This window comes from Herpailurus yagouaroundi, unplaced genomic scaffold (genome assembly GCF_014898765.1).
Source record: "Herpailurus yagouaroundi ecotype Mexico unplaced genomic scaffold, PumYag 163, whole genome shotgun sequence".
NCBI classification, from domain to species: Eukaryota; Metazoa; Chordata; class Mammalia; order Carnivora; family Felidae; genus Herpailurus; species Herpailurus yagouaroundi.
The window spans coordinates 63,003,317-63,028,899 of NW_024412404.1; the positions used below are offsets into that span (position 1 = coordinate 63,003,317).

General features: G+C 48.4%; 1 protein-coding gene across 1 annotated transcript in view; it reads left to right on the forward strand.

Annotated features, from left to right (window-relative positions):
- DOCK1 (dedicator of cytokinesis 1) overlaps positions 1-25,583 on the forward strand; it is a 473,828-nt gene that overhangs the window by 278,428 nt on the left and 169,817 nt on the right. The window contains exon 30 of the mRNA XM_040486934.1: positions 4,959-5,053. Coding sequence (XP_040342868.1) covers positions 4,959-5,053 — 95 coding nt within the window. The remainder of the gene's footprint in view (positions 1-4,958; positions 5,054-25,583) is intronic.

The window sequence follows — 25,583 nt, forward strand, 5'->3', positions numbered from 1 at the left end:
TGCCAGGCTGCAGAATGGGCTGCTGGCTGTTCCGTGTCCAGTGTCAGAATCAGGAACACCAGGAGAGAACTTGCAGTGTCCACGGTAAGATCAGAAGTGAGGCACAGTGCCCCGGACCTTGCAGGGAAGAGAGCGGTCTTGGGGCATATCCCAAATTTCCCAGTAGGTGGCCTTTACGAAGCGTCTGTTGAGGGACCGAATGGGCAGTGTCCCATATCCAAGGACAGTAGGGGCAGAAGTGACGCTTCCTGGTTAAATGTCGAGTGAACGTGGCACCCGAGTACTGTAGCCCTCTTGCCTCTACCTTGGACTCGTGGCTGGCTGTGTGTCCCCGAGCAGCCCAGCCTGTCCCCATGGCCTCTCCACTTCTGGGTTCTTTTTTTTTTGTTTGTTTTTAATGTTCATTTATTTTTGAGAGAGAGAGAGAGAGAGAGAGCGGGGGAGGGGCAGAGAGAGAGGGAGACACAGAACCCAAAGCAGGCTCCAGGCTCCGAGCTGTCAGCTCAGAGCCCGACGTGGGGCTCGAACCCATGAACTGTGAAATGATGACCTGAGTCGAAGTCGGACGCTTAACCGACTGAGCCGCCCAGGTGGCCCTCCACTTCTAGGTTCTAACCTAAAGAAGCCAAGCTGGCAGACCTGTGAGTGAGCAGGGCCCTCTATCTGGAGTGCCCTGTCCCCTTCCTGCAGGTTCAGTCCCACCCCTTCGGAGGACCCTGACCTGACACCTGCCCTGGTCTCGCCAGGCGGACGCACGCCCCGTGCTCCTTCCGCCTTTCCTTGTCTGTCCCACTCGGCCATCAGCCTGTACCGAGGTGGTGCTGATGGCTCACGCCCGGTAGCAGTGAGGGAGGATTCTTGTGGGGGTTGGGTAAGCAAGGACGGGAGCAGGTGACTATCCACGCCCGGGAAACATCCCGATGTTGGGTGAGCCTTGAGCGCCGGGTGAAGCAGCCACCACGGGGTCACCTGCAGCCTGTGTGGGTGGCGTCCTGAGTGGGAGGAGGAGTCTTGCGCCGAACACGTTTCTCTACTTCTTGTGACCATTTCCTTGTAGACGAAGCTGGAGTGTAGGTCCTCCTCCCCGGACGGTGAATCTGGGGGGTGCAGAGCCCTTTGAGAGCGAATCCAGTCAGTGGCTATTTATTGGGCACCAACTTTGCGTTAGCGCAGTGGAGGAAGTCGTGGGCAAAGCAGACAGTTCCTGTCCTCCTGGGCCTACATTCTGGTGGAGAACATCGCAGCTCATCAGGGAGTCCTTCCAACCAACTCCAACTATCCATGCTGCAAGGGCATGATCCTTATAAAATAGCCAGACTGGACTGGGTTGGCTGGTCAGGAAGCCTCCCTTACAAAGGAGAGGACTGTGGAGTATTGAAGAAGGGAGAGCCATGCAGTTTGTGGGGGGGTGGGGGGAGCAGCATGTACAGGGGCCTCTGGTGGGGGGAGGCCGTCGGTGAGGGGGCAGCAGTACCAGGGATGAGATGGGCCTGGACAGAGGCTGGGATGTCAAACCGCATGGACCCCACAGGCCAAGCAGAGACACTCTGTGCTCTTTGCTTGTTTGTTGTCAACTTTCTACACCGTTTGTTTGCTGTTTTCCCCTGAATTGTTTTAAAATTATTTTTTCGGACACTTATTTATTTACTTATTTATTTTTTAATTTTCGAGTAAACTTCTTGGGGTAATTGTAAAGTCACCCGCGGCAGTAAAGAGAGAGGTCTGTGGGCGCTGCGCCCGCTTTCCCCAGGGGGCAACATCTTGCGGAACTGTAGTGCGGAGTCAAGACCCAGTGCCGGCGTTGATGGGGTCCTTGGCTCTCATGCGTCTTCCCCCCGTTTCGCTTGTACTCTTTCCCCTATTTATCATGAGAAGCTTTAAACACACGGAGAAGCTGAAAGAACAGCGTGGCGGAAACCACTGCCCCTGTCCCCCAAAGGCATCGGTGAGCACTACGCCATGTCTGCCTCCGCCGCGTCTCTCTGTTTCACCAGCTGGGCAGCCACATCCCGTAAGTGTGTGAGAGCCACGCGTCTCCCCTGGTGGTTCAGCAGGCCTCTCTCGGGAAGGAAGAGCTTCTCCAGGGGTCTCATTGCCTTTCCTGAACATGGCAGCCATGCCCTCACTGGTGCCATTGGTATTCGCATTCTCTCAATTCTGTCCAGTCTTTCTTGTCTTTCGTTAGGGGCTTCGGCAAATCAGGATCCAGCCCACATCCACTCATTGCTTGTGGTTGTGCCTCCTTCGTCTCTCTTTCTGCTAGAACAAGTGCCTCACCTTGTTTGTTTGTTTGTTTGTTTTCTTTCTCCGTGCTGCTTTGGGATGCCTTTCAGTGTGTTTCTCCATCCCTCCATATGTCCTGTGGACTGGAAGGTTGGCCTAAAATTCAAGTTCATCCTTTTGGCAAGGGTGCTTCAGAGCTGGTGTTAAGTGCTCTTTGATGCTGTGCCCACTGGGAGGCTGGGATTGCCAAGCTGACCATTACTGACGAGAAGTTTGATTGCTTGGTTGACAGCGGGAGCAGCCCGATCTCCCCGTTGTGAAGCTATGTACCCCGTTACAATTAGCACGTAGTCTTTGGGTGATACTTTGGCACGCACAAAATGTCGGCAGATGTCCAATCCCCTGACGGTTCCTCATCTGATGAGTTTAGCATCTGTTGAGGGTCCTTCTCTGAAACAGTTATTTCTTTGGCAAAGCAGAATTTCTTACTTCTGGGAGTCACAACATTTTGGCTTTAATCTCAGAACATTTGGAACCCCCTGGGGATGTGGCTGAATGGGAGGTTGGGAAGTGTTGGTGCCTTGACCAGGTTTACAACTTGAAAAGGCCAGTCTGGGTCAAGCGTGGGGATCGAGAGGGACAATAGGGGACATAGGTAGACGGGCTAGGATTCTCCTTGGCAGTCCAGGTGAGAGAGGATGACCGTTTATTCAGGTGGATGGGGGTAGGGACAGATAGAAGCAGGTGGATTTATGACAAGAAGATTCCGCCTACGCATTGGTGCCTTTTGTTAGAGCTGCCCACTTATCGTATGGGGCATCCGGTACCCCCATAACAATCAAACTGGAAAATGCCGCGGGAAGGAATTGGCGCTGAGAGCTGAAATTTTCACAAAAAACCTTGTATCAGTCCTCTGTCTCCCCTTGTTGACTCGGAGCTTCCAGCGTAATAGTCTGCTAAGCCTCATCGGCCATGGTGGGGACCATCGCCATGCCTAGTAAATTATGCAGACCGACAAGGACGCCTTTGCAGAACCTCATCCTCCACAATACGCAGAGTTTTGTCTGATCAGCAAAGTACCAACATTGAACAGCTGAGCCATACTAATGAAGTATGGGGCTGTGTTTCCTAGAAAAAAAAATCAGGGAGTTGGGAAAATATGCTCCTCTTCCAGAATAATAAAACCCAGACCCTGTATCTCAATTATCAGGCTTTGAGGAGTGATCAGCAAGAAAGCCAGCAATTTTATGCAAATAGAGATGTGGCTAAATTATGGCACCCAGCCGGCCAAATGTGCAACCTGGTCATTAAAATGTGAAAGTCTTGGCAAAGCGGGGAAACTTAAGTGGTGAGCTCTGCATGGCGGTCATCGACCGGAGGAGAGGTGCTGTGCGTTGTGTCTGGGTTGCCCGGAGCACCCCTGGTGGTCTGAGCTCGTGTGAGCAGGGTCTGGAGGACGTCGGGATGCCTCTTCTCTCTTGACTTTGGCTACGTCCCGAACCTCTCTTCGACTGGGGGCCCCTGTTGTAAAAAGGGGGAAGGGATCACAGTTGCTCCCTGAGGCCTCAATCATAGTGGGGGGCCCACCGCAGGCACGACTTACCAGAGCCCGACATTGCCGTTAAGGTTGCCGTGAAAGTATTTAACTTTGCCCATCAGCTTATTGATTCTGTCAAATCGAGCTTGTACCTATTGGCGAGAACTGCCTGTTTCGAACTTTGCTAAGAAGCGCGTTCCTGGCCGTTTAACTTCCTTCCGTTCGTTGCCTGAGTCCTCACGGCCGTTGCACCTCCTTATGGTTCCGTAGATTAAATAAATGACACACAGCCACTCACTGGGCAGTCTCTGACCACGACCTCATTTTTCTAAGAGAAGGCTCTGTTGCTTTTCCCCTGCCCACCCCGGACCTTGAGGGAGCATGCAGACTCCTGGGGCCGTGTGCTTTTGAGGATAAATGCTAGTTTTGTTCCAGTCAGCCCAGAACAAGTGCCAAGCTGTCAGGCTCATGAAATTCTCCTACTTCTGACAGGCACAGGCCAGAGCCCCCAGAAAAAGGGGTGTCCCTTCCTGATGCGAGGAGCAGTCTTAGCGTGGAAGCAGGGTAGCAGGGCAGGGCATGCCCCGCAAAGAGCAAAGAATCGTGCCCAAGACAGCACAAGAATCGCTGAGTAGCGTGTGGGGTCGTAGCTGCCAGATGAAAGTGACCACGTGACCGCGTAGATGCTCAGAGGGGCATGGCGAGCTGAACAGGTGCAGGTGGTTGGGAGTTCCCGCCCGAGCCTTTTCCTTGTTAAGTTACACTAAAAAAAAAGGAATGGATGTTAATACCCCGTATTCCTCCTGATGGGCCCTGTTCATAATGAAAAATGGATTTAGAGTAAACAGAACAAATAGCTACAACCCGCATGTGATGCTTGCAAAATATCTGTTTCCCTACAAGCAGAAAGAATGCATATGGGTAACCTGAAAATCTACTCCTTATGACCATTAGATGTGCCCAGGTGCTGTTTCTGAATACATCCCTGAAAACGTGATCGCAGACAGGAGGTGCTCAGGCAAACAGAAAAGTAGAAATAAGGCACAGCTCCTGTGAAATACATCTTCATTACTTTTTAGATTGTTTTCGTTCAGCCACAAAAAAAAAATGAAGTCATTTATACTGTAATTATTCAAGGGGGGATTGGTTTTCTCCTTTCTCTTGGTGGGCTGTTTCAGTGTTCTGTTTTTTATTTCAGGATTTCCTGATGGAAACATTCATCATGTTTAAGAACCTCATTGGGAAGAACGTCTACCCTTTCGACTGGGTGATAATGAACATGATGCAGAATAAGTAAGTACCGGGAGAAAAGCTCTCACCTTTTACAAGGTGCCTAATTCACATCTGGTGGGCACAGTGGTGTTGCCTGGATACCATGGGGGCTCTCCTACAAAGAACACCTCCTCCCCATTCTGCGGTGCAGACAATTATTTGGAGAAACGGACCTGGAGATGGGGTGATTTCCTTGTGCCGATGCGGGGCTTTTTCCCCCTGGGGAAAGAGGGAGTTGAGCCCTAACCCCTCCTTAGCCTTCGTCAGAGGCGACCTTTGTCTATCTCTTGCCATCCGTTTGCCGTCGTATTTTAATCACATGTGTTTATTAGCCCAAGTGTTTCTCACCCTGTCGAGGTTTTTGAAAGGTCTTTGCATTTTCTCATTTCAGCTTTAAAGAGTGAGCATTTTCTTCATACTTATTAAATATTAATCCTGTGCTCGGTTTATCATTTCGCTGTGAAGGCTGTTGGTTAACGTTCCAGCTCTTGTGTTCTCTACTTCCTGTAAGCACCAGCAATGATCATTGGGTTCTCAATCACATGTGATTTCTGGAAGAAATTCCCCCAACCTCCTTTTTTTTTTTCCTCCCCTTATTTCTTATTGCATTTTTTATGGAGATAGTTATAGATTCATAGGCAGTGCGGTTGTAAAAAGAAATACAGAGAGATCTTGTGTATACTTTACAAAGCCGGGTTCCCTCGATGATAACGTTTTCCAAGACTATCGCACGATTCTGCTCACAGGGAGTCGGCATGGATGTGATTCACCAGTGTTACACCGATATTCCCATTGTACTTGTGTGTGTCCTCGGCACCTGTTCTTGAATCCACCAGCACAAGGGTCCCTCTTGTTGCCCATCGATAACACATCCTTCTCGCCCCTCCCCCTCCCCCCTCCCTAAACTCGGGCAGCCACTCCTATTTTCTCCGCTTCTAGAATTTTGGCATTTCCAATGTGATACATAAATGGAATTCTACCGAATGTAACATTTCTAGGATGGACTTTTTTCACTCCGCTTAATTCCCTGGAGATTCACATAGGCTGTTGGGCATATCGATAGTTTCTTCCTTTTCTTTGTCTGGTGGCCTTGCAGGGTATGGATGGACCACAGATGGTTTAACCATTCATCTGACGAAGGACGTCTGGGTGCTTGCCAGTTTGGGGCTACTATGGATAAAGCTGCTATGCACATTCATGTACAGATTTGTGTGTGAACATAAGTTCATTTCTCGGGCATAAATGCCCTGGGGTAGGTACGCTGGGTTGTATGGTAACTACATGTTTAATTTTACAGAAGCTGCCAGGCGATAGCTGTACCATTTTATGTTCTCACAAGCGATGTAAGAACGATCCAGTGTTTCTGCATCCTTGCCAGCATTTGCTGTCCTCGCTATTTTTCGTTTTAGCCCTTGGGATAGATGTGTTGTGTGTCTCATCGTGGTTTTGATTTGCCTTTTCCCTGATGCAACAAACAGTGGCTTGCCATGTTATTGAAAAAACCGTAGACCCGGGTCTCTTGCTGAACAGAACCACAGGCAGGCCCCTGCGCAGAGTGCGGGAGGTGGTGGGTGCGGACTCTGCTCTCCACCTTGTGACCCCACACGTGAACTTGACCTGCGTCTCTCCTACAGAGTGGCCGTGGCCTGGCACCCAGCCTAGGCATTCTACACCCGGGGCAGGGGAGGGGGCACTGCCCCCTCCAAGGTCAGATGTGATTCATGCCCCAAAATTGTTTGATTCGGTGCCTCTGATCCCAGGGGTCCCACGGGGTAAACTGTCAAGGAAGGTGTGGCCACACTGTATTGATTTATGCTACTCTATGATGAGTGAGAGTCTGTTTTCAGTTTTAGCATGAAGATTGCATTGTTCCCTCTTCCCACCACTCCGCCATCTGCCTCCTGCTGCCAGCCCTGAAGTCTGGGAGCATGACCCCAGAGCCACATGCGGGTGAAAGCCACGTGGTCTTTGGTTCCGAGTGAGGGGCACTTGTTTAGGGTTTCCTTCTCTGGATATTCTGTCCAGCTTCTCCCGACATGTTCTATTATTTCTACAGTGAGAAGGTGGCTTGACCTGTGGCCTCTGGAATCACATGCTCCCTGTACATCAGTCTAGCCTTGTCCCTGTGTCCTTACTCACTAGGGCACCTCCACAGGGCCCAGCCTCATGACAGAGATGCAGGTGTGTGGTGGCATCTCAGACCCAAGCCTTTGCATCTCGCCATAGGAGGAGAGTCTTGTTTGGGGGGCAAGGAATATCTGTGAGGGAGAAGCCATAGGGTGCTGTGTCCTCATAGCAAGGGATGTGACGGACACTTTGGGGCATAAAGTCTTGTGTAGGTGATAAGAGAATTAAAGTCTGGGGGCACCTGGGTGGCTCAGTCGATTAAGCGTCCAACTCTGGATCTCAGCTCAGGTCATGATCTCACGCTTCATGAGTTCGAGCCCCGCATCAGGCTTTTGAGCGGATGGCACGGAGCCTACTTGGGATTCTCTCTCTCTCTAACCCTTTCCCTCTCTCTCTTTCTCTCTCTCAAAATAAATAATAAATTTTAAAAAAAGAATTAAAGTCTAGAGCGGGGAGCCCATCCTTTTATCTTGTTCAGGGCGCACGTAGGCTGTAGCCCCAAAGGACGTCTCGACAGGGGACACACGGAATATAAAATCCCTATGGTCTGACTCATGTTGCACATCAAATGTCGTACATGATGGTCTAACCTAAAATCCTAGCACTGTGACACCAGGCCATCCAGCCGACAGCATTTCCTCTGGCAGCGCTTTCCAAGGATGAGCAGCGTTTGTGTGTGTGTAAGTATACACGTGGTGTGTGTGTATGGGCACGCACGTGTGTATATGGACACGTCCACGGAGGAGTGTTGGTATCAAGTAAAATCTCCTTGATTTGCAGAGATTCTGGCAGTGAGAGGCTCAAATCCATCCAGGTCCCTCTCACACTGCCGCCTTCCCCAGGAGCACATTCCGAAGCCAACACGTACGGAGAGGCATAGGCCACAACCGAGGCGTTTCGGTCAAAGTTTGGGCAGCAATGATCGTAATCTTCATTCTGGAATCTTCCCACTACCCCAAATGCTGCCCCCTCTGTTGAGTAAACAGTGTCAGTTTTTAGAAGCTGAATCAATTGGGTTTTGGAAGGAAAGGTATTACTTCTGTGCCACCAACTCGCTAAAACTTAAAACTTTTATCTCAAGACATCTGCTTTAGTGACCCTGCAGTTTTCTTTAACTTTGGGTTTAAATGCCAGCTTCAGAATGAAGCGTTTATTTCATTTTCTTATTGAATGCAGTCCTTCTTTGTGATGTGTTCCGTGTTTGCCCCCTAAGACTCAAGATGAGTATTTGGCTGCTTTCTACGTGCCAGGCGCCGCTGTGGGGACATGCGGTACTCATGGCCATAAAACCCACAGCAGCGCTCTGAGACGGCTGGGTTTTCATGCCCATTTTACAGATGCGGAAATCAAAGCATAAAGCTTGGGTAACTTGCCAAAAGACGCACAGCTGGGAATTGATGGGGCCAGTATTTAAATCCCGAGTACACCCTCTAAACCACCCCGCTACCCTGAGTATGTTTCCTGTCTTTCAAAGAGAGTGTTGTTGTTTTTAACCCTGGTGTCCTTCGAGTGGGACTTTCCTGCAAGATTTCCTACGTATCTAAGCGAATGTTAAGCCTGGAAGTCAAAACATTCTTACTCAGCTTTTGTCGCCATGAAAAGTGTATGCTGTTAAGGAGTCTATCATTTACTACTGGAGTCCTGTTGTAAACTTCTAGAAGAATAAAAGGTCATTAATAGTGCAGTAAGATCATTTCCTACAGAAGTTACGTAGATGCCACATAGCATTGTTTCTATGCCGTTATCTGCCTTTTTAAAAAATCTGTAACTTAATAGCTCGATACCTTCTGTGTTGCGAGACTTCCCTGCTCTTCCTCTGCTTGGCATGTATCAGAGGCTTCTTTGCCTCCACAGGATGAGCAGTGATGCCCAGAAGCTTTCAGGAGTCCGTATTAAAATATTAATGGTACAGCTGGACACGCGGTTTTACCATCCCCAGCTTAGAAATGGACAAACTCAACCCCTGCGGTCTCCTAAATATTTGTGTGCTTGTTCAGCTTTGCATCTGCAAAGGCACCATCTCAACACCTGGGGCTTCTTAAATGTAATTAAAGATGGCGCCCATCAGTTCTGGTGCAACAACTCCAAAACCAAGAATCAAAGTTAGAAGATACAATGAATGTCCCAAGGACAGGAGTTGCTCGGTCGCCGTGTTGTGGATACCAACTGACTGGTGGTGGCCTGACGTTAGAGCTCCGCTGTAGGATCAGACAGTGCCAGATGGCAAGATGACATTTAAGATAAGCACAGTTCAGATACTAGAAATGTGCTTGCCTGTTATCCAGAAGTGCTTTAAAGTCCTCCCGGAGGGAGGCAAAGGCTAAGTCTCCGTGTAAGATCTGAGGCTGTATTGGAAGCAGAGACCTTCACCTGAGTCTCGAAGTGCTGGTATCCATCCTTGAACTCACATTAGCCAGCTTTTTCAGAGTTAAGCTTCGCAGGGCGGGCAGCGTAGTCTAATGTTGAGGACTCACGTTGTGACTCTTGAAGAGTTCTCCTTGGTTGCTAGCAGAAACGTGACCACTTGGTTGAGCTTCCGTGTCTTTCTTCTAGTCTTAGGACTTGGATTTGTCATAGAGGGTGTTTGTACACTAAAAATCCCTGACTTGAATTTTAAGGCGTAGGAGTGATCCAGTAGGCATTGAGTCTACTCGCTGGTTTCACTGAATCTCTTTTTCACCTTGAAGAAAGCATCTGTTATTAACCACCATAATGTCACTTGAGAAAGACCCTTCTACACTATACTGGGTGAGAAAACGAGCAGTAGGTTTTTAGAATTAGACTTTCTAACTCATATTGAGCGCAGAACATGGTACAAAACCCTTTCTACGTTTGTCAACCATTCAGTCTTGGCAACAGAGCTAAAAACAAATTCAACTACCCTGGTTCGGATTCTCACTAGGCCTTGCTGTTTGTGTCCCTCTCTCAAGATGAAAAAGGGATAAAACCAACATTTTTACTTCCTCAGAATACTCCTACCTTGCAACAGCGATTATCCATTGTTTTGAAACATTCCTGTAGATTAGCACAGTTTCTGTGTCTTGTGCTTCTTGCTCTAAGCTGGGGCCAAAAAGGAGATTATATTTATGACTTGTGGTTTATATCCTACCCACTTTCAGACAGGCCTTGGTCTGTTTTGCAAGTAGCGATTCGTAGGCCCCGGATATAAAATAGAACATGTAAAACCACAGAGAAAACATGAAGCTCTCTAGAAGCCGAGCAACTTGAAGCTACCTGGAAGACAAAGCAAAAACAATGGTTTGCAAAATTCTCGCTGGATGATAAAAAAGTTCCTTGCCAATTTGTCAACGGAGACTGATGATATATGTTACAGATCCTTAAATAACATATCAAACAAGAGAACATCACAGTTAAGGAATCGGTTGGGAAGTCAAAATTCTGCTCACAGAAAAGGGAAGAGATGGTCATTTCAATTTTGAAATGCTTAGGATATTGCCAGTTGGAATCTACTGGCTCTAACAGAGCCTGGTCATAATTGGACCTGTCTGAAAGACTATCTTGTCAAATGAGTGGGTTTTGCTAACTTGCCAAATAGAGCATTGTCTAGTTGTTGACCGTTTAAACATTAAAGACCATCAGTCAGAAGTGATGGTCTGGTTTTACTGTATCTGGAATCCATTTAATCTAATATTTGTCCTTAGCAACCCTGAAATTTAAAAAAAAAATTTTTTTTATTAACATTTATTGATTTTTTTGAGAGTCAGAGAGAGACAGAACACGAGCAGGGGAGGTGCAGAGAGAGGGAGACATAGAATCAGAAGCAGGCTCCAGGCTCTGAGCTGTCAGCACAGAGCCCGACGCGGGGCTCGAACTCACAAACCGTGAGATCGTGACCCGAGCCGAGGCCGGTCGCTTAACCGACTGAGCCACCCAGGCGCCCCGCAACCCTGAAATTGTATCTCATCTCAGAATTTGTGAGATCATTATTGCTACTTCCTTCATGCGTCAAAGCCCTAGTTTCGATCATGGCCGTGTGGAGACTGTCCCGGAACAGTCCAGGCCGATGTTTGTACGATCTGTTTTTGACCACCTTTCTTTGGCCTACGGTGTTAGTGCATTTCTGTGTGGCCTCTTCTATGCCTTCTTCTCTCCTCCATGATTCAGGTGTCTTTTGACCGGGATTTGTTAGCCTCAATGCATGAATACAACGTAGTATGTTTCCACCACCCTGATTGTGCACATCACATATTCACACACGCATACTTGCGTGTGGCTCCTTCGTGGGGTAAATTTCCCATGCACATTTTTATAACGTAGCCATTTCTCTCCTTTTAAACGCAGCACATTTCCCCACTCATAAGTAGTATCCATCAGATGTATCAGAGTCCAAGATGGCAAGCTCGTGGATGTTTCTGCCAAAATTAATCTGGCGTATAGTCAGGACAAGAAAGGGCCTTAAGCCTTAGAAAGGTATTCTACCTTTGAGATGCCAGGCTTCTTAAGGATAAATCATGATAATGCTCAGAAAGCAAATTTGCACGGTAGGCTGTTTGCAGGTACAGCGCCATTTGGTTTCATTGCTGTGGAAGAATTTTTGTCCTTGTCCACACTGTGCCCTGGGCTCAGAGCAGAGGAAATGTGCCACTTGCCTTAGGGTGAGAGAAAGCGAGGTGGGGGGTCCCCAGTCACTGGGGGTCTGCCTCAGGGGCCCTGACAACAGCGATAGCTGAAAACGGCCCAGTCTGGGAGGACTGTGTTTTCCTGCTCAATCTCCTGCTCAGGAAACACCTCTCCCGTGAAAGGACACGCAGCTGAAATCTTTGTGCAAGTTGAAATTATGGATATGAAGCATTTGGGGCTCCAGAGACTCTTGGATTATTTCTCCTCAACATCTTTTTACTTCCTTTGAAGCCTGAGGTTTTAGTTGATGTTGTTACTTTTAATTTAATTTATTTTTTAAATTTACCGGTTTCCTACCGAGGCTTTGCATATCCAACGTCTTGAAGATTTTAAGCACACCTCAGAATCCTTTTTCCCTTTGAAACTGTATACAGTTTCAGGCCGTTGACAGAAACACTGTCACCACACAACTTGCTGAAGACCACAGGAAACAAAATAAATAAATAAGTATTGTTTTTCGGTGGAAGAAAGAGGAATTCAACGTCAGTATAATGAGAACATTCTGCAATGAAAATTTCCCCGGAGCTCAGCATGCCCACGTTTCACCCAGCTCTCCCACTTAATAATATCGGTCTTTGAACTTGTGTGCTTCTCCAAGGAAATTGGCCTCACCTGAGCTCTCTTGCTGCTCAGACCCCAGTTTGTAGACGGTGAAGGCACAGGCCTGCCTCCTTGGTTGGGCCAACCGGGGCTATCCCTGAGCACGGTTCTGGCTGGTCTCCTGGGGAAACACGGGAGATGTTTCTCTGGGGCTCGGCTGGCCACCGTGAAGCCCTGGGATTTCAAGACGGATGTTGATTCAGATCTAGTAAGGGCACCTTGGATCTCTGCGCAGGACTTAGACCCCCACCCATGTGGTACTTTGCCACCAGTTTGCAGTTCCATGAATCCTTTATGGCATTTTCATAAATTATTTTAGTACTTTCCATATAGTTATCCAACGGTATGCGTGCTTTTGCTCTGTGCTTAATAATTAAGATTGGCCTGAAAACAAATAATTCCAGATGTTACCTCGTTCTATGTAACCAATTTATCACACATAACGCAGATCTTTTATACAGTTGGGTTTTATTCAAATTGCCTCTTTATTTAATTCAGAGATGAGAACTCAAGCTACTCTTCAAAGGCATGGCAGTGATGAAGAGCCCTTAGCCGGGACTCTTATTGAGGGAAGCTCGTTTCAGAGGAAAGTTTTGAAAGGGCAAAGTCTGCTGAAGAATTCTCAGAGACACTGCACACCTTGCTGTGAGCTCGTGGCTGGTGTTGATGAGGCCGTCTGCTGGCACTTAATCCTGGAGGAGGTACTTAACGAGAAATGATGCCAAGCACACTCTCTGTTTGATACATGAAATTTCTTGCAATGCGCATGACAAAATGGAGGCAATACGTTTTATTAAGGTCACCCTCCAGATCCCTTTGTCCTAAATGTTCACCTCCAGTGCTACCGGGACTTCGAAAAAATCATGTGCAGTGTAAGACCCTGTGCTGTTACGCTTTTAGTTCAAGTCTAGGATGGGAGGGAGGCGGCAGCCGATGGGGATTGAATGCCTGGTGAGATGCCAACATGGTCTTTGGCACCTTTTCCGTGGTTCTCAGCCACGGGGGATTTGGCCCCGCCCAGGGGACATGGCAGTGTCCAGGCACATTTTTGTTGTCACGGCTCAGGAAATGAAGGCTGCTGACATCTAGACTCCTGGGATACTGCTAAACGTCCTTCCATGTACAGGATAGCCCCCTTTAAAGAATCACTCAACTCAAAATGTTAAAAACCCCATTTTATAGATGGAAAAAACTGAATCTCTGTGATGTCAAGTAATTAATAGTAATATATGTGCTTGATTGCAGTGACCCTCTTCTCTTTATTTGCACATTTCTTTGCCACCTTTTCCTGTTGCATGACCCCAGCAAAGACAGCATCCCTTAGAATGAACCCTAGGGGCCATCCTCTGAAGATGCCAGGGCTGACCTTTCATGTATTCAGGTGGTGCCTGTGAATTGGAGGCATCTTTCTCCAAGATGCCCTGGCAGGTGCTCCAGCTTTATGGCAAATCTCTGTGGGCGTGGTCCAGGCTCACATGGCCATGGGAGCAAGAAGGGTGTAGAGAGTCCAGTCCTACTGACATGAATTTAGATCCATCCCGCCCCTCCTAATGGCTGGCCTGTAGGACATGTGTAGAGAATATTAGCAAGTGTCTCTTCCGGGGGAGTTTGTGTATGTGTCTTTTATAAAACATTATACATAAGTATAATATTATCAATTATAAATAAATAGGATTCCACATATAAGTGAGATTACACCAGTGTTTGTCTTTTCTTTGTCTGACATATTTCACTTAGCATAATGCCCTCAAGGTCCACCCATGTTGTCACAAATGGTGAGATTTCATCCTTTTATGGCTGAATGATTCTCCATTATCTCTATCTGTATCCCATGTTCTTCATCCATTTATCCATCTAGGGACACATAGGTTGTTTCTGTGTTTTGGTCTTTGTAAATAATGGTGCAGTGAATGTGGGAGTGCAGATATCTTTTCAAGATAGTGTTTGAGTTTCCTTTGGAAATCTCCCTGGAAGGAGACTTGGTCCGTTATGTGCTAGTTCAATTTTTTTTTTTTTTTTGGAAGAATCTCCATACTGTTTTCCACAGTGACTACACCAGTTTACATTCCCAATAGTCATACACAAGGGTTTCCTTTTCTCCACAAACTCACCAATATTTATCTCTTATAGTGTTGATAATTTCCATTTTAACAGGTGCGAGGTGATATTTTACTGTAGTTTGATTTGCACGTCCCTGATGATGAGTGATGTTGAGCATCTTTTCATAGGCTTGTTGACCATCTGTCTGTCTTCTTTGGGAAAATGTCTCTCTGGAAAAATGCCCATTTTTTAACCGGTTTTGTTTTTGCAATTGCGTTATGTGAGTTTTTTATATGTATTTTGGATATTAACCAGTTATTTTTGAATGTTTAGTCCTTACCTCACTTGTCTTCTCTGCTTGCAGGATAAGAACCTTATGTGTGTTGCAGATATGTTTTCCTATTCAGTTACTGCTATGTTTTTTCTTTCTCTCTCTCTCTCCCTTTTTTTTTTTTAGTTTTTTTTTAAATGTTTACTTATATTTGAGAGAGAGAGAGAGAGGGAGGGAGGGAGGGAGGGGGAGGGGCAGAGAGAGAGGGAGACACAGAATCCGAAGCAGGCTCCAGGCTCCGAGCTGTCAGCACAGAGCCCGACGCAGGGCTAGAACCCACAAACCACGAGATTATGACCTGAGCTGAAGTCGGACGCTTGACTGAACCACCCAGGCATCCCTTTCTGTCTCTCTCTTAGTAGTGGTTTTCTTGGTTGACATTAAACATTTTCATTTTAAATATTTTTTCCTTTGGAAAAAATCTTCAATGACTCTTGCAGAAAGAAACTGAGTGGACTTCCTGCTGGTGAATTGGTTGTAACCAGCATGGTGACTGCCCAGATACTAAGGGAGCCTGCTGCCTGGTATTGTAGATTCTGTCTATATAGAAGCTCCATGAAATACAGTTCCTGAAATAAAATTATCTTGAAGACTGAACATGGAATCACACCATTAATTACCAAACTCCTGCTATTTTCTAGACATGGGATCAGAAATAAAATTGAATAATAATTTTGTTATTATTCCACCACTTAAATTTTTTAAAAATCACATATGTAATATATTTTCAGATTTATAAAAAAATAATATTTTTCATCTTTTTATTAATTTTTTTTTAATTTGAGAGAGAGAGCATGTGAGCGGGGTGAGAAGGAGAGAGAGAGAGAGAGAGAGAGAGAGAGAGAGAGAGAATCTTAAGCAGGCTCCACTCTTAGCACTGAGCCCAACACTGGGCTCGATCCCACAACCCTGGGATCATGACCTGAGCTGAAATCAAGAGTCGGACACTCAACCAACTGAGCCACCCAGGTGCCCCAAGATATGATAATAATATTTAGTACAATTTCTGCATAGAATCAAAATGTCAATAGGATTGTGGCATCTTCTATACACTTTTGCTAATACAAGATGCTTTTATGTGTCCCTTGTTCTTTTCTCATGGAATTCTACACATTGGCGCTTGAATCTTTGATGCTGCTTGGGAGAAATCCCTCCTTGTCACTATGATGGCTGGTCAACGCCCAGTGACCCTGCCTGGCGCATAGCAGGTGCTCAACAAAGAGTAGCTGCCTAACTGAAAGAATGTCGATGGGAAATGTTTTTTCTTACAAAGTCAACCAATAAAAGTACATGACACATTTTTGTAGCAGTGCTTTTCCAGGAATACAATGCAGTTACCCATTTTATATTTGTGTCCACAAAGAAATCATTCCAGAAAGAAATAATCCCACCAAGAAATAATTTCAGTTGTGTTTTTCATTAAAATCAAAAATGGTACTTCTTATTATCCTAGGGATCTGTTAGCTCGTGAATTTCCTTAACTGAGAGTTGTTCTAAACTTATGGGCGAGGGTGATCCACGATCATACCTATGTGCGGGCGTCCCTAAACAGCAGGGAGATTGCTGTCTGCTGTTTCATGTTGACCTTTCCAATAAGACTTCACAGGAGGGTTTTTACTTAATACTGTACCTGTCAAATTCCCAGAGCTGCAAGGAAATTGAAGATACAAATTATATTGTAAAGTGAAATATTTTGTGTTAGTCTACAGTTTGGTTGATTTAGGAAGAAAATGAACACTGACAGCTCGGTCTTTTCAGTTCACTGGATTCTAATGGCTCAAAACAAAAGCCCTCGACGGAAAGCCTCTTCCCACGTTGCTGTATCAGATATGGCCTGAGCTGTTCTCCGTGCTTAAGACCCGGTGCCCCTCAACTCCCATGTCATGGATACACGGGGCCTGAACGAGGGACAGACAGTGCTAAGTGTGAATATTTGTGAATATAAATATTAACCATCCCCAGCAGGGGAGAGTGCTTGAGCTGTCCGGCCGTTTGGGCAGCTCTTTAGCCCTTGACAGTTTTCTTAGCACGCGATCTAGTTTTCATAGCAGGAAAGCTCTCTCCCCCAGTCTGTCTGATGCGTTGCCCTTGCCTCACTAACATGGGGCTGCTTGGGACTCAGAGGCCTGGGAGAGTAGGTTAGAGGACGCCTCTCTATCTCTCCTTTTCTGTGATTCTTGACAGCCTATCTTCTCTCCTGATGCACTGTGTTCAGGGGGGCAAAACCCTGAGGTTTCCGGCCAGAGCTAGAAAGTCCTAAATGGTCAGATTGAGCTCCTCTGCTGTGCTACAGTGGGATGGGATGTATGTTGTGAAAAGGTGGGGGAGTGTGTCATCGGGCCTTACTCCTTTGATGGAAGCTAAACCATAAATACTTCCCAGTTAGGGTTTCTTCGGGGCATTTTCCTCATCTTGGTCCTGACTGCAGCGGTCGCATTTGACAGGTGGCAGTCAGGGCTCTCTCCCTGGGACCGCCCCCCGCCTCCCCGTCCCTTCCACGTGGCAGCTGGCCTCCTGGCTGCCTTCCCCGCCCTCCGGGGGATGAAGGGGTCAGAAATCTGATTTGATTCTTCAAACGGAATGTTATTGCTTGACTAAAGTAAAAGGCCATCTCATCCCCGACTGATGCTGCAGTTTATTGTGCGGAAGGTATTTTTAATTCGCCACTCACCTGCGGATGATCTGGGCATTGAATGGAGGAGTCTAGCTGAATATTGGATCGATTTGTTTATTTTTGGTACTAAACCTAAGAATTAAGCTTGGTTTAGAGAGAATGGAGTGCTCCTCTTTTATGAGATACCCTGAGGGTAAACATGGTCTGCGTGTCATTTATGGGGGCCCGGCTCTTCTGGGCGGTATTTCTCAAACAGGTATTCTCTCTCGGACCTTAAGGTCCCTCACATACAGCGCATCTCGAAGTGAGTTTCTAATGGCGAGGAAAATGGGAGAGAAGGGAAATGTCCCACTTGTTATTTCTATTCTACCTGTCGGATGGATTTGGGGTGGTTTTCCAGTTACAGGAAACCATACGTAACAAGACAGCACCTAAAAAGTAACCTCAAAGTGATCGTGTAGTGAGATGGGGATCTTCGTGGGTAGAAGGGGCCAGAGGGAACCCCTGGGAACCCGGCACGTTGTAAAGCAGCCCATTCTCTCCCAAACCTTGCCAAGCCCAGACAAATGAGGGACACTGTGAGTTCCAGCATTCTCGGGGTCTGATCAGATAGGCGCAGTCTTTCTCCACAGGAGGCCCACTTTCCCCTGACTATAGTTTCTAAGGGAATTTCTTTTTTTTCTAATTTTTTAAAAAATGTTTATTTGTTTTTGAGAGAGAGAGAGAGAGAGAGCGCATGTGCCCAAATGGGGAGGAGTGAGAGAGGGAGACACAGAATCTGAGGCAGGCTCCAGGCTCCGAGCTGTCAGCACAGAGCCTGATGCAGGGCTCAAACCCACGAACTATGAGATCATGGCCTGAGCCGAAGTCAGACACTTAACGGACTGAGCCACCCAGGCACCCTGAGGGAACTTCTTAATGCCATCCTTGGAGGCGGGGCAGGAGTGGTTTTTGTTTTGTCTTACTTAATAGAAAATGTCCTCAATGGTGGACCTGAAGAAGTGGTGTAGCCCTTCTTTGTATATTATTCATCATGGTCACCTGTCCAGAGTCAGGACGGAAAAGCGATCGCCTGATGAGCTTTCTAAGATTGCTAAGGTTGCGTCACAGGAAGGGCTCACTTTGTAGACGGAGAAGCACGCCCGCTTTACGGCGGGTCATACTTCGTTTTCAGCACACCCTTGGGAGTCGGGTGGCTGTGGGAGAGTGGTCCCCTCCCCCCCGCCATGGGCCACCTATGGGATACTAACATTCTGGAAAGATTCATGTTAATGTATGCCAAGTGATGCTTGGCATCCACTGATGCTGGAGGGAATGACCTCCCCATGCCCATGACTATTATTACTGGACTGTTGTTGCATTAGGGGTCGAGCTTTGGGGGCTTGGAGAGCAGGTGGCTCATGAGGCTCTGGCCTCTTTCTCTCTGCTGTCCATGGAGCTGCCCTTGCAGGAGGGGCAGCTTGCCGGGCTATCCGCATAGAGCTTTGTGGTGCCGGTGACCCCTGTTAGTGGGTGGACATCAGTCCTGCGGTGAAGTTTTGTGATTCAGTGCATCCCGAGCCCACCCTGCCTGGGTGGACTGGAATGACTTTATATCTTAAGTCCTATGCACGTCCAGGACTGCTGGTCTGAGAGGGTATCAGCCTCCAGTTTGGCCCCGAGTCTGGGTCCTGGCACTGAGCGTGACCGGGGGATGGGGCCCAGCGCTGTGCCCTGTCTGAGGTTCCAGGAGATCGTTCTCTGTAGCCCCTGTGGTGCTTTTCACATTGTGGTCTTCCCAGGGTGAATGAAGCCCATGTTCTCTGACTGCTTCAACCTCTTTTTGCCTGTTGGAGGCCTTGAACCTGAGTTCTCTACCACCCCAGACAACGGCTACTCCAAGGAAGCCACACCCCTGCCAACTGAGGCCCCCAAAGGAGAGCTTGCTTTCTGTGCTGTGAGCCGTGGGGTCCTCACTGGGTAGCACCTGTCTCCCTGCTCAGCCCGTGCAGCTTTGACAAGAAAATGGTCCTCGTAGCTGTTCCTATTTAATTTAAAAAGAGATTAATGTTTATTATTTTTGAGAGAGAGACACAGAGTACGAGCAGGGGAGGGGCACAGAGTGAAGGAGACACAGAATCCAAAACAGGCTCCACCTCTGAGCTGTCAGCACAGAGCCCAACACGGGGCTCGAACCCATGAACTGTGAGATGATGACCTGAGCCGAAGTCAGACACTTAACCAGCTAAGCCACCCAGGCACCCTGCTGCTCCTGCTTAGTTTACAGAGCTTTGGTGGGTGGGGAGGGAGTCAGACCCTAAAACCTTTCCTGGAAAGCGAGTGATCGGGTCCCCGGAGGTGGGGGGGGGGGCGGGGCGTGGAACTGCTCCTTTAGTGGAGGAGCTATGGTCTTCCACATCTGTGTGCCGAGGTCCCTGCACAACATGTCCTTTCTGCAGGTGGCAGTGTCTGTGTCAAGGGTTGGGCCCAGTGAGGCCTCCAGAGCTGTGAACGCTTCAGAGTTCTGGGCATGGAAAAGAGGAAGAAGGATCTGGTAGCTTCAGAATGGCCTCCGGTCGGCTCCATGCAAGACCAGCTCTGCAGGATGACGTGGCCGGACCCCCAGTGATGAAGTTCAAGGCAGATTTTGCAGCGGTTGCCTTGGGACTAGTCAAAAGTCTTGAGCTTAGACTTAAGGGGAATTATTTTTATTCGGTGGGATTTCTGATTTGTTCTGTGAGGGACGAGTCAGGATCACAGACTCCCAGAGCGAAGGTGTGCCTGAGGCTGGGAGGTGGGAGGTCTGGGAGTCTAGGAGAGAGCTTTTTACCCACGGTCATGTGGCATCAGTGTGACAAAGGGAAGACAAAAAAAAAAACAAAACCAAAAACATGAGGTGCCACGTTATCGTGTAGCTTCCTTTTCTCGTTTTCTTTCTTTTTTTTTTTTTTTTAATTCTGCTGCTTATAGGAAGAGAATATTTATCAACTTGGTTATTTAAACTTGTGATTGTGTCCGGATGCCGTGGGAGGCTTATGGTGGTTTGGTGCACTGAGCCCTGCAGGTTAGCAGAGAACATCTTTAAGTCCTATCAGGAGGTTGTTACGTACATTGGGCCGTCTCTTGTAGACAAACACATCCTGCTCTGCCTCATTGCTGAATTTCACTTTTCTTGGGGCTTTGTTTCTTTAAAGTAATTCCCTTTGGATTTCTAGGTTTCATCTTGAAAACCAATTTCTGCTTCAGGGTTGAGCTATCCAAGGACAGGTCTTTTTCTTACCCCCAGAGCCGCACGTAAACTTGTTATTGGATGGATGTGGGGATAAAGGGGGATCTAAAGGTGTGCCCAGCCTTCTGGAAATTCTCGAAAGGGAACAAATAAAGCATGAAAATAGCGTGAAGCTTCCGAGTTTGCCAGTTCCCAGACTCTTTGTTTTTTATTGTTTTTAAAGTTTATTTATTTATTTTGAGAGAGACAGGGACAGTGCGAGTTGGAGAGGAAGAGAGAGAATCCCGAGCAGGCTCTGCGCTGGCAGTAGGGCTCGAACTCACGAAACTGTGAGATCATGACCTGAGCGAAAATCAGAGTCAGAAGCTCCACCGACTGAGCACCCCCCAGGCGCCCCCAGACTTTTTAATTGGCAACCTGTGTGCAGAAATTACACTTTCCGTAAACTGCTTGGGGTGACCTTAGTGTTCATTCCACGGATAGTGGCCATCGTTGGCTGTATCTGCACCTGTGCTCCCTCTGTCCGGCTTGGCCAGTCTTCCTCCACGTCCTCCCTGTCATGTCCCTCTCATCACTCATGCTCATCCAGATGCTGAGATCTCTCTTTGTCAGACGTCAGTGCTGAGATCTCTCTTTGTCAGACGTCCACGCTGAGATCTCTCTTTGTCATACGTCCACGCTGAGATCTCTCTTCCAGATGTCAGCACTGAGATCTCTCTGGTCCAGACGTCCGTGCTGAGATCTCTCTGGTCCAGACGTCAGTGCTGGGATCTCTGTTCCAGACGTCAGCGCTGAGATCTCTCTTCCAGACGTCCGCTCTGAGATCTCTCTGTTCCAGACGTCCGCTCTGAGATCTCTCTGTTCCAGACGTCCGCACTGAGATCTCTCTGTTCCAGACGTCCGTGCTGAGATCTCTCTGTTCCAGACGTCAGTGCTGGGATCTCGGTTCCAGACGTCAGCGCTGAGATCTCTCTTCCAGACGTCAGCTCTGAGATCTCTCTGGTCCAGACGTCCGTGCTGATATCTCTCTGTTCCAGACGTCAGCGCTGAGATCTCTCTGTTCCAGACGTCTGCGCTGAGATCTCTCTGTTCCAGACCTCAGCACTGAGATCTCTCTGGTCCAGACGTCCATGCTGAGATCTCTCTGTTCCAGACGTCCGCGCTGAGATCTCTCTGTTCCAGACGTCCGCACTGAGATCTCTCTGTTCCAGACGTCCGTGCTGAGATCTCTCTGGTCCAGACGTCTGCGCTGAGATCTCTCTGGTCCAGACGTCGGTGCTTTCATCCCTTCACTGGACTCTCGTGCAGTGTTCCTCCTCTGGGTCTTGAACACCTGAGACATTTGGTGCACATCACGTTCAAGTAAATGTTGTAACTCCTCAGCCACGCGGCGGCTGCTCGAGGAGGGAAACCAAGAGGCAGTGGGTGGCCACAAGGGCGCTGGAGGCATCGGCCCAAGGCTCAGGTTCTAGGTTCACAGAGTAGCCACATCGTGTCAGCCGATTCCATTAAATCTGGAGTCTCTGCTTCCTCGTTCCTGAGTGGAGGTAATAGGGGTTTATTTGCAATGAGCATCTCAGAAGATGCTGTAAAGCAAATAACTGGCCTGCAGCCGACACACCGTAGCTTAAGGGAAATAGTGAAGAGTTTGATGTCTGTGCGAATGAAGACTTTTCCGCAAGTACCCTGGTCCTCACGGAAATAGAAGACGGAGAGATGTTGCAAATGAGCAAAAGACGGAGCTCTTGTCTTAACTCCATCGGAACATCTTTAGCCCAGTGTGACGTCCTCAGGCTCAGGTGCAGGTGTAATTCCGTGCTGCTACGTAACGGGAGAGAATTTCACCGTGCTGTCTCACCGTGGCGTGCTTTGTGAGATGTGCATATGTTGTTGTTCACGCGTGGGAAAGGTGTGGTCGTGGCTCTGGGGACACAGAAAGTACATGGCAGAGCGGACCCAGCCCCCAGGGGCCCCAGGTGTCTGAATTATCAGAGTTCAGGGTATTTGGGAAAGGACAGACAAGAAACAAACTGACAAGCAAATTAATAAACCAGAGTCTAACCACGAGAAAAACTTCAGACGGACCCAGATTGAGGGACCTTCTGCAAAGTACCTGACTGGCTTCTCAAAACTTGTCAAGATCGTCAAAGGTGGGGAAAAGTCCAAGAAGCTGTCACAGCCACAGGGGCCTGAGGGGACATGAAGACTACAAATGATGTGGTTTCTAGATGAGATCCTGGAACAGGAGAAGGACATTAGGAGGAAACTGGTGAGATCCGAGTAAGTCGTGGGGTTTAGTGAATAGCAATGAGGCAGTGCTAGTTGCTTGACGGAGACAAATGTACCACAGCAACCAAAGAGCCTGAGTGTGGAGTGGCTACCAGAACTCTCTACAACTTTTCTGTACATCTGCACCTAAGATTTATGTTTATTTCAAATTAAAGAAAAAAAAAAAAAAAACCAAAGGAGCAAATTGGGGAATATCCAGTGGTGATGAGGATCCCCCAGAGGATTTGAAGGGCGGTTGTGACAGACTGGGGCGCCTCCCTGAGAACCGCTCCTCGGGGAAGGGCTCCCAGGGGGCGGCAGTTAGGCAGCATTCTAAATGATAGGTAGATGGGAGAATGTTCCAGACAGAGAGAGCAGGTACCACAAAGCTCTCGGGTAGAAGGAGCAGGAAGAAGGCCAGTTTACCGTTACAGCAGGGATTTATTTTGAAATGGAAAGTTGATGGACAGTTTAAAACCGAGAAGTGGCATCACTGACCCGTGTTTTCATGACACTGGTCTGCAGCGTAGGCAGAAACCGAGTTGGAGCACGGGTTAGGAGCTCGTGGCATAACGTGGGCCGGACAGGCTGTGGCTGCCGCTCAGGTGGTCTTGGGGGAGAGGAGCCAGTGGAGGATTTGTGGTGTGTTTCGGGGGGAGGGGGGTCAGGTGGACTGCTCTAGAATATGCAGGGAGGGAAGGAAAATGAAGAATCTGGGTTTTTGGCTGGAGCCACAAGGGATTGGTGGGGTTTTTGAGGAGAGTCCAGTTTAGAGGGGTGGGGCCCTCACGGGCTCTGTCCTGACCTAGCTCCCTGTTTCTCGGCCTGATTTTCATTATCACCCTCCTAAGGAGAAGGATTAGATTAGATTTACATTTAATTAAGAGACATTAAGTGCTAACAAATAAGCTTTTGCAGGGGAGGGTGTGCTTTGGAAGGCTGCGGGCCGGTATAATATCTTTGTCTTCCCCGAGAGCCCATTTCCACCCTCTCGGGGTAGACGCTGGCCCCATGGAAAATGCGTGGCCCCGTGAATTACGAGGTGCCTGGGCGGCCGTGGGCAGTGGGAGGGCGGATCTAGGGAGCAAGTGGAGATTTCAGCCTGAGGTTCGGGAGAAAGGGAATGTGCGAAGGTACAGCGTGGGGCGTCCCTGGCATTCAGACGATGCCTCTGCGGCCACCTGGCGAGTGACTGTAGCTGGAGAAGAGAAGCAGACCAGGTGAAACCCCGGGTCTCCCTCCCTTTAGGAGCTTCACAGTTGAAGCTAAGCCAGCAAAGCAGTTGCAGAGAAAAGTTGCTGCTACCAGGAGAAGAGTCCGAGACGGGAAGATGGTGTTACAGAGAAGCCGTAGGTTCTTCCACACGGGGTCACTGCCAGTGTGGACCAGGGCAGTGCCCTTGGCGTGGTGAGGGGGAGACCGGCCCGTAGGGGCCCAGAGCAAGTGGGATGTTGAAGTGGGCGCCTCCTTCAGGATTTGGGGATGCCAGGGGTCACAGTGATGGCGTCTGGAGGGGGCTGTGGTATAGATGGGTCACTATGGTCGCTGTTGATTTGGGGCATGCTGGGAGAGAGGAGCAGTGAGCGGTGGCCCTGGAGGCCGGTGGAAGCCGTGAGGTCCATGTTGGAAAATGTGAAAGGGGAAGGGCTGGCCATCGATGGGACCAAGTACAGTCAATCCGTTGGGACAGGAGAGAAGGCGGAGTGGGCACAGTGGTCAACACGGGGCTAGATGTGGGGACTGGATGAGGAGAAAGACTATGTGTGGTTTCTTTCTATTTTCTCGCTGGAGTATGACACGAGGTCATTAGCAAGAAGGGGTTTAGGGAACAAAGATTAAAATATACCTGTGTCTGTGATGACCACGTGAATCTTTCATCTGCGCCCTGTTCCCTGGCAGAGCACACTCGTGGGTACAGAGTGAGCGTGAGGTCCCTGGATCTCAGGCTGCCCTCTTACATAAGCCTGGGAGAGGCCTCATAAGCGGATACGTCTAAAAAGATACATTGCTTTAAATAACTCAGGTGAAATCATCCTTCTGTGAACATTTCTAGATGGATCTTGTCTTTTAAGCTTCAGTGAACCCTATTAGCCATCAAAACCGTCCAGTCTCTCAAAATAGCCCTCTCGCAACGTTCCTCCCACACACCTGCGTCGCGGCTGCGTGGCCACTGGAGAGGCTGGGGTGGGGTGTTGGCTGTGCCAGTAGGGACCAGAGGCCACCGGCCTCCTGATGTCTGAAGTGTAGACTCTCTGAGGCCCTATGTGTCTCCTTCTGTTTAATTCAAATGAGGGCTTTCGTCTTTGGGAATGGGCAGCACGAAGCCTGTGTCTGCAGGTGCCTTGACCCGCTCACGGCCTTCCCTCCCCTTGGGCGGTGACTTCTACACTTGATCTTAGCCAAAAGCCCGAGAAGCGATTGGGCGGTGAGTTCTGTGATGCTGAGGCATCTTCCATGACCCCTTTCCTCTGCCGCAGCCTCAGCTTGGAGATTCCTGGAAGACTGTGGCTCTCTTCCTCTTCTCGCATCCCATACTTCACGGCTTCCTCCCCTCGCCATGTTCCTTAAAAACAACAAAGGCAGGACATTTCGGGTCCCAGGTGCGGTACGCTCCAGTCCTTCCGTTTGTTAGCAGGTTTTGAATGCACAGTTCTCCACAGAGCTTCTTTATCAGGGCCAGGAAATTGTGACTGCAGCAAAAATTTTGAGAACCAAACACTTC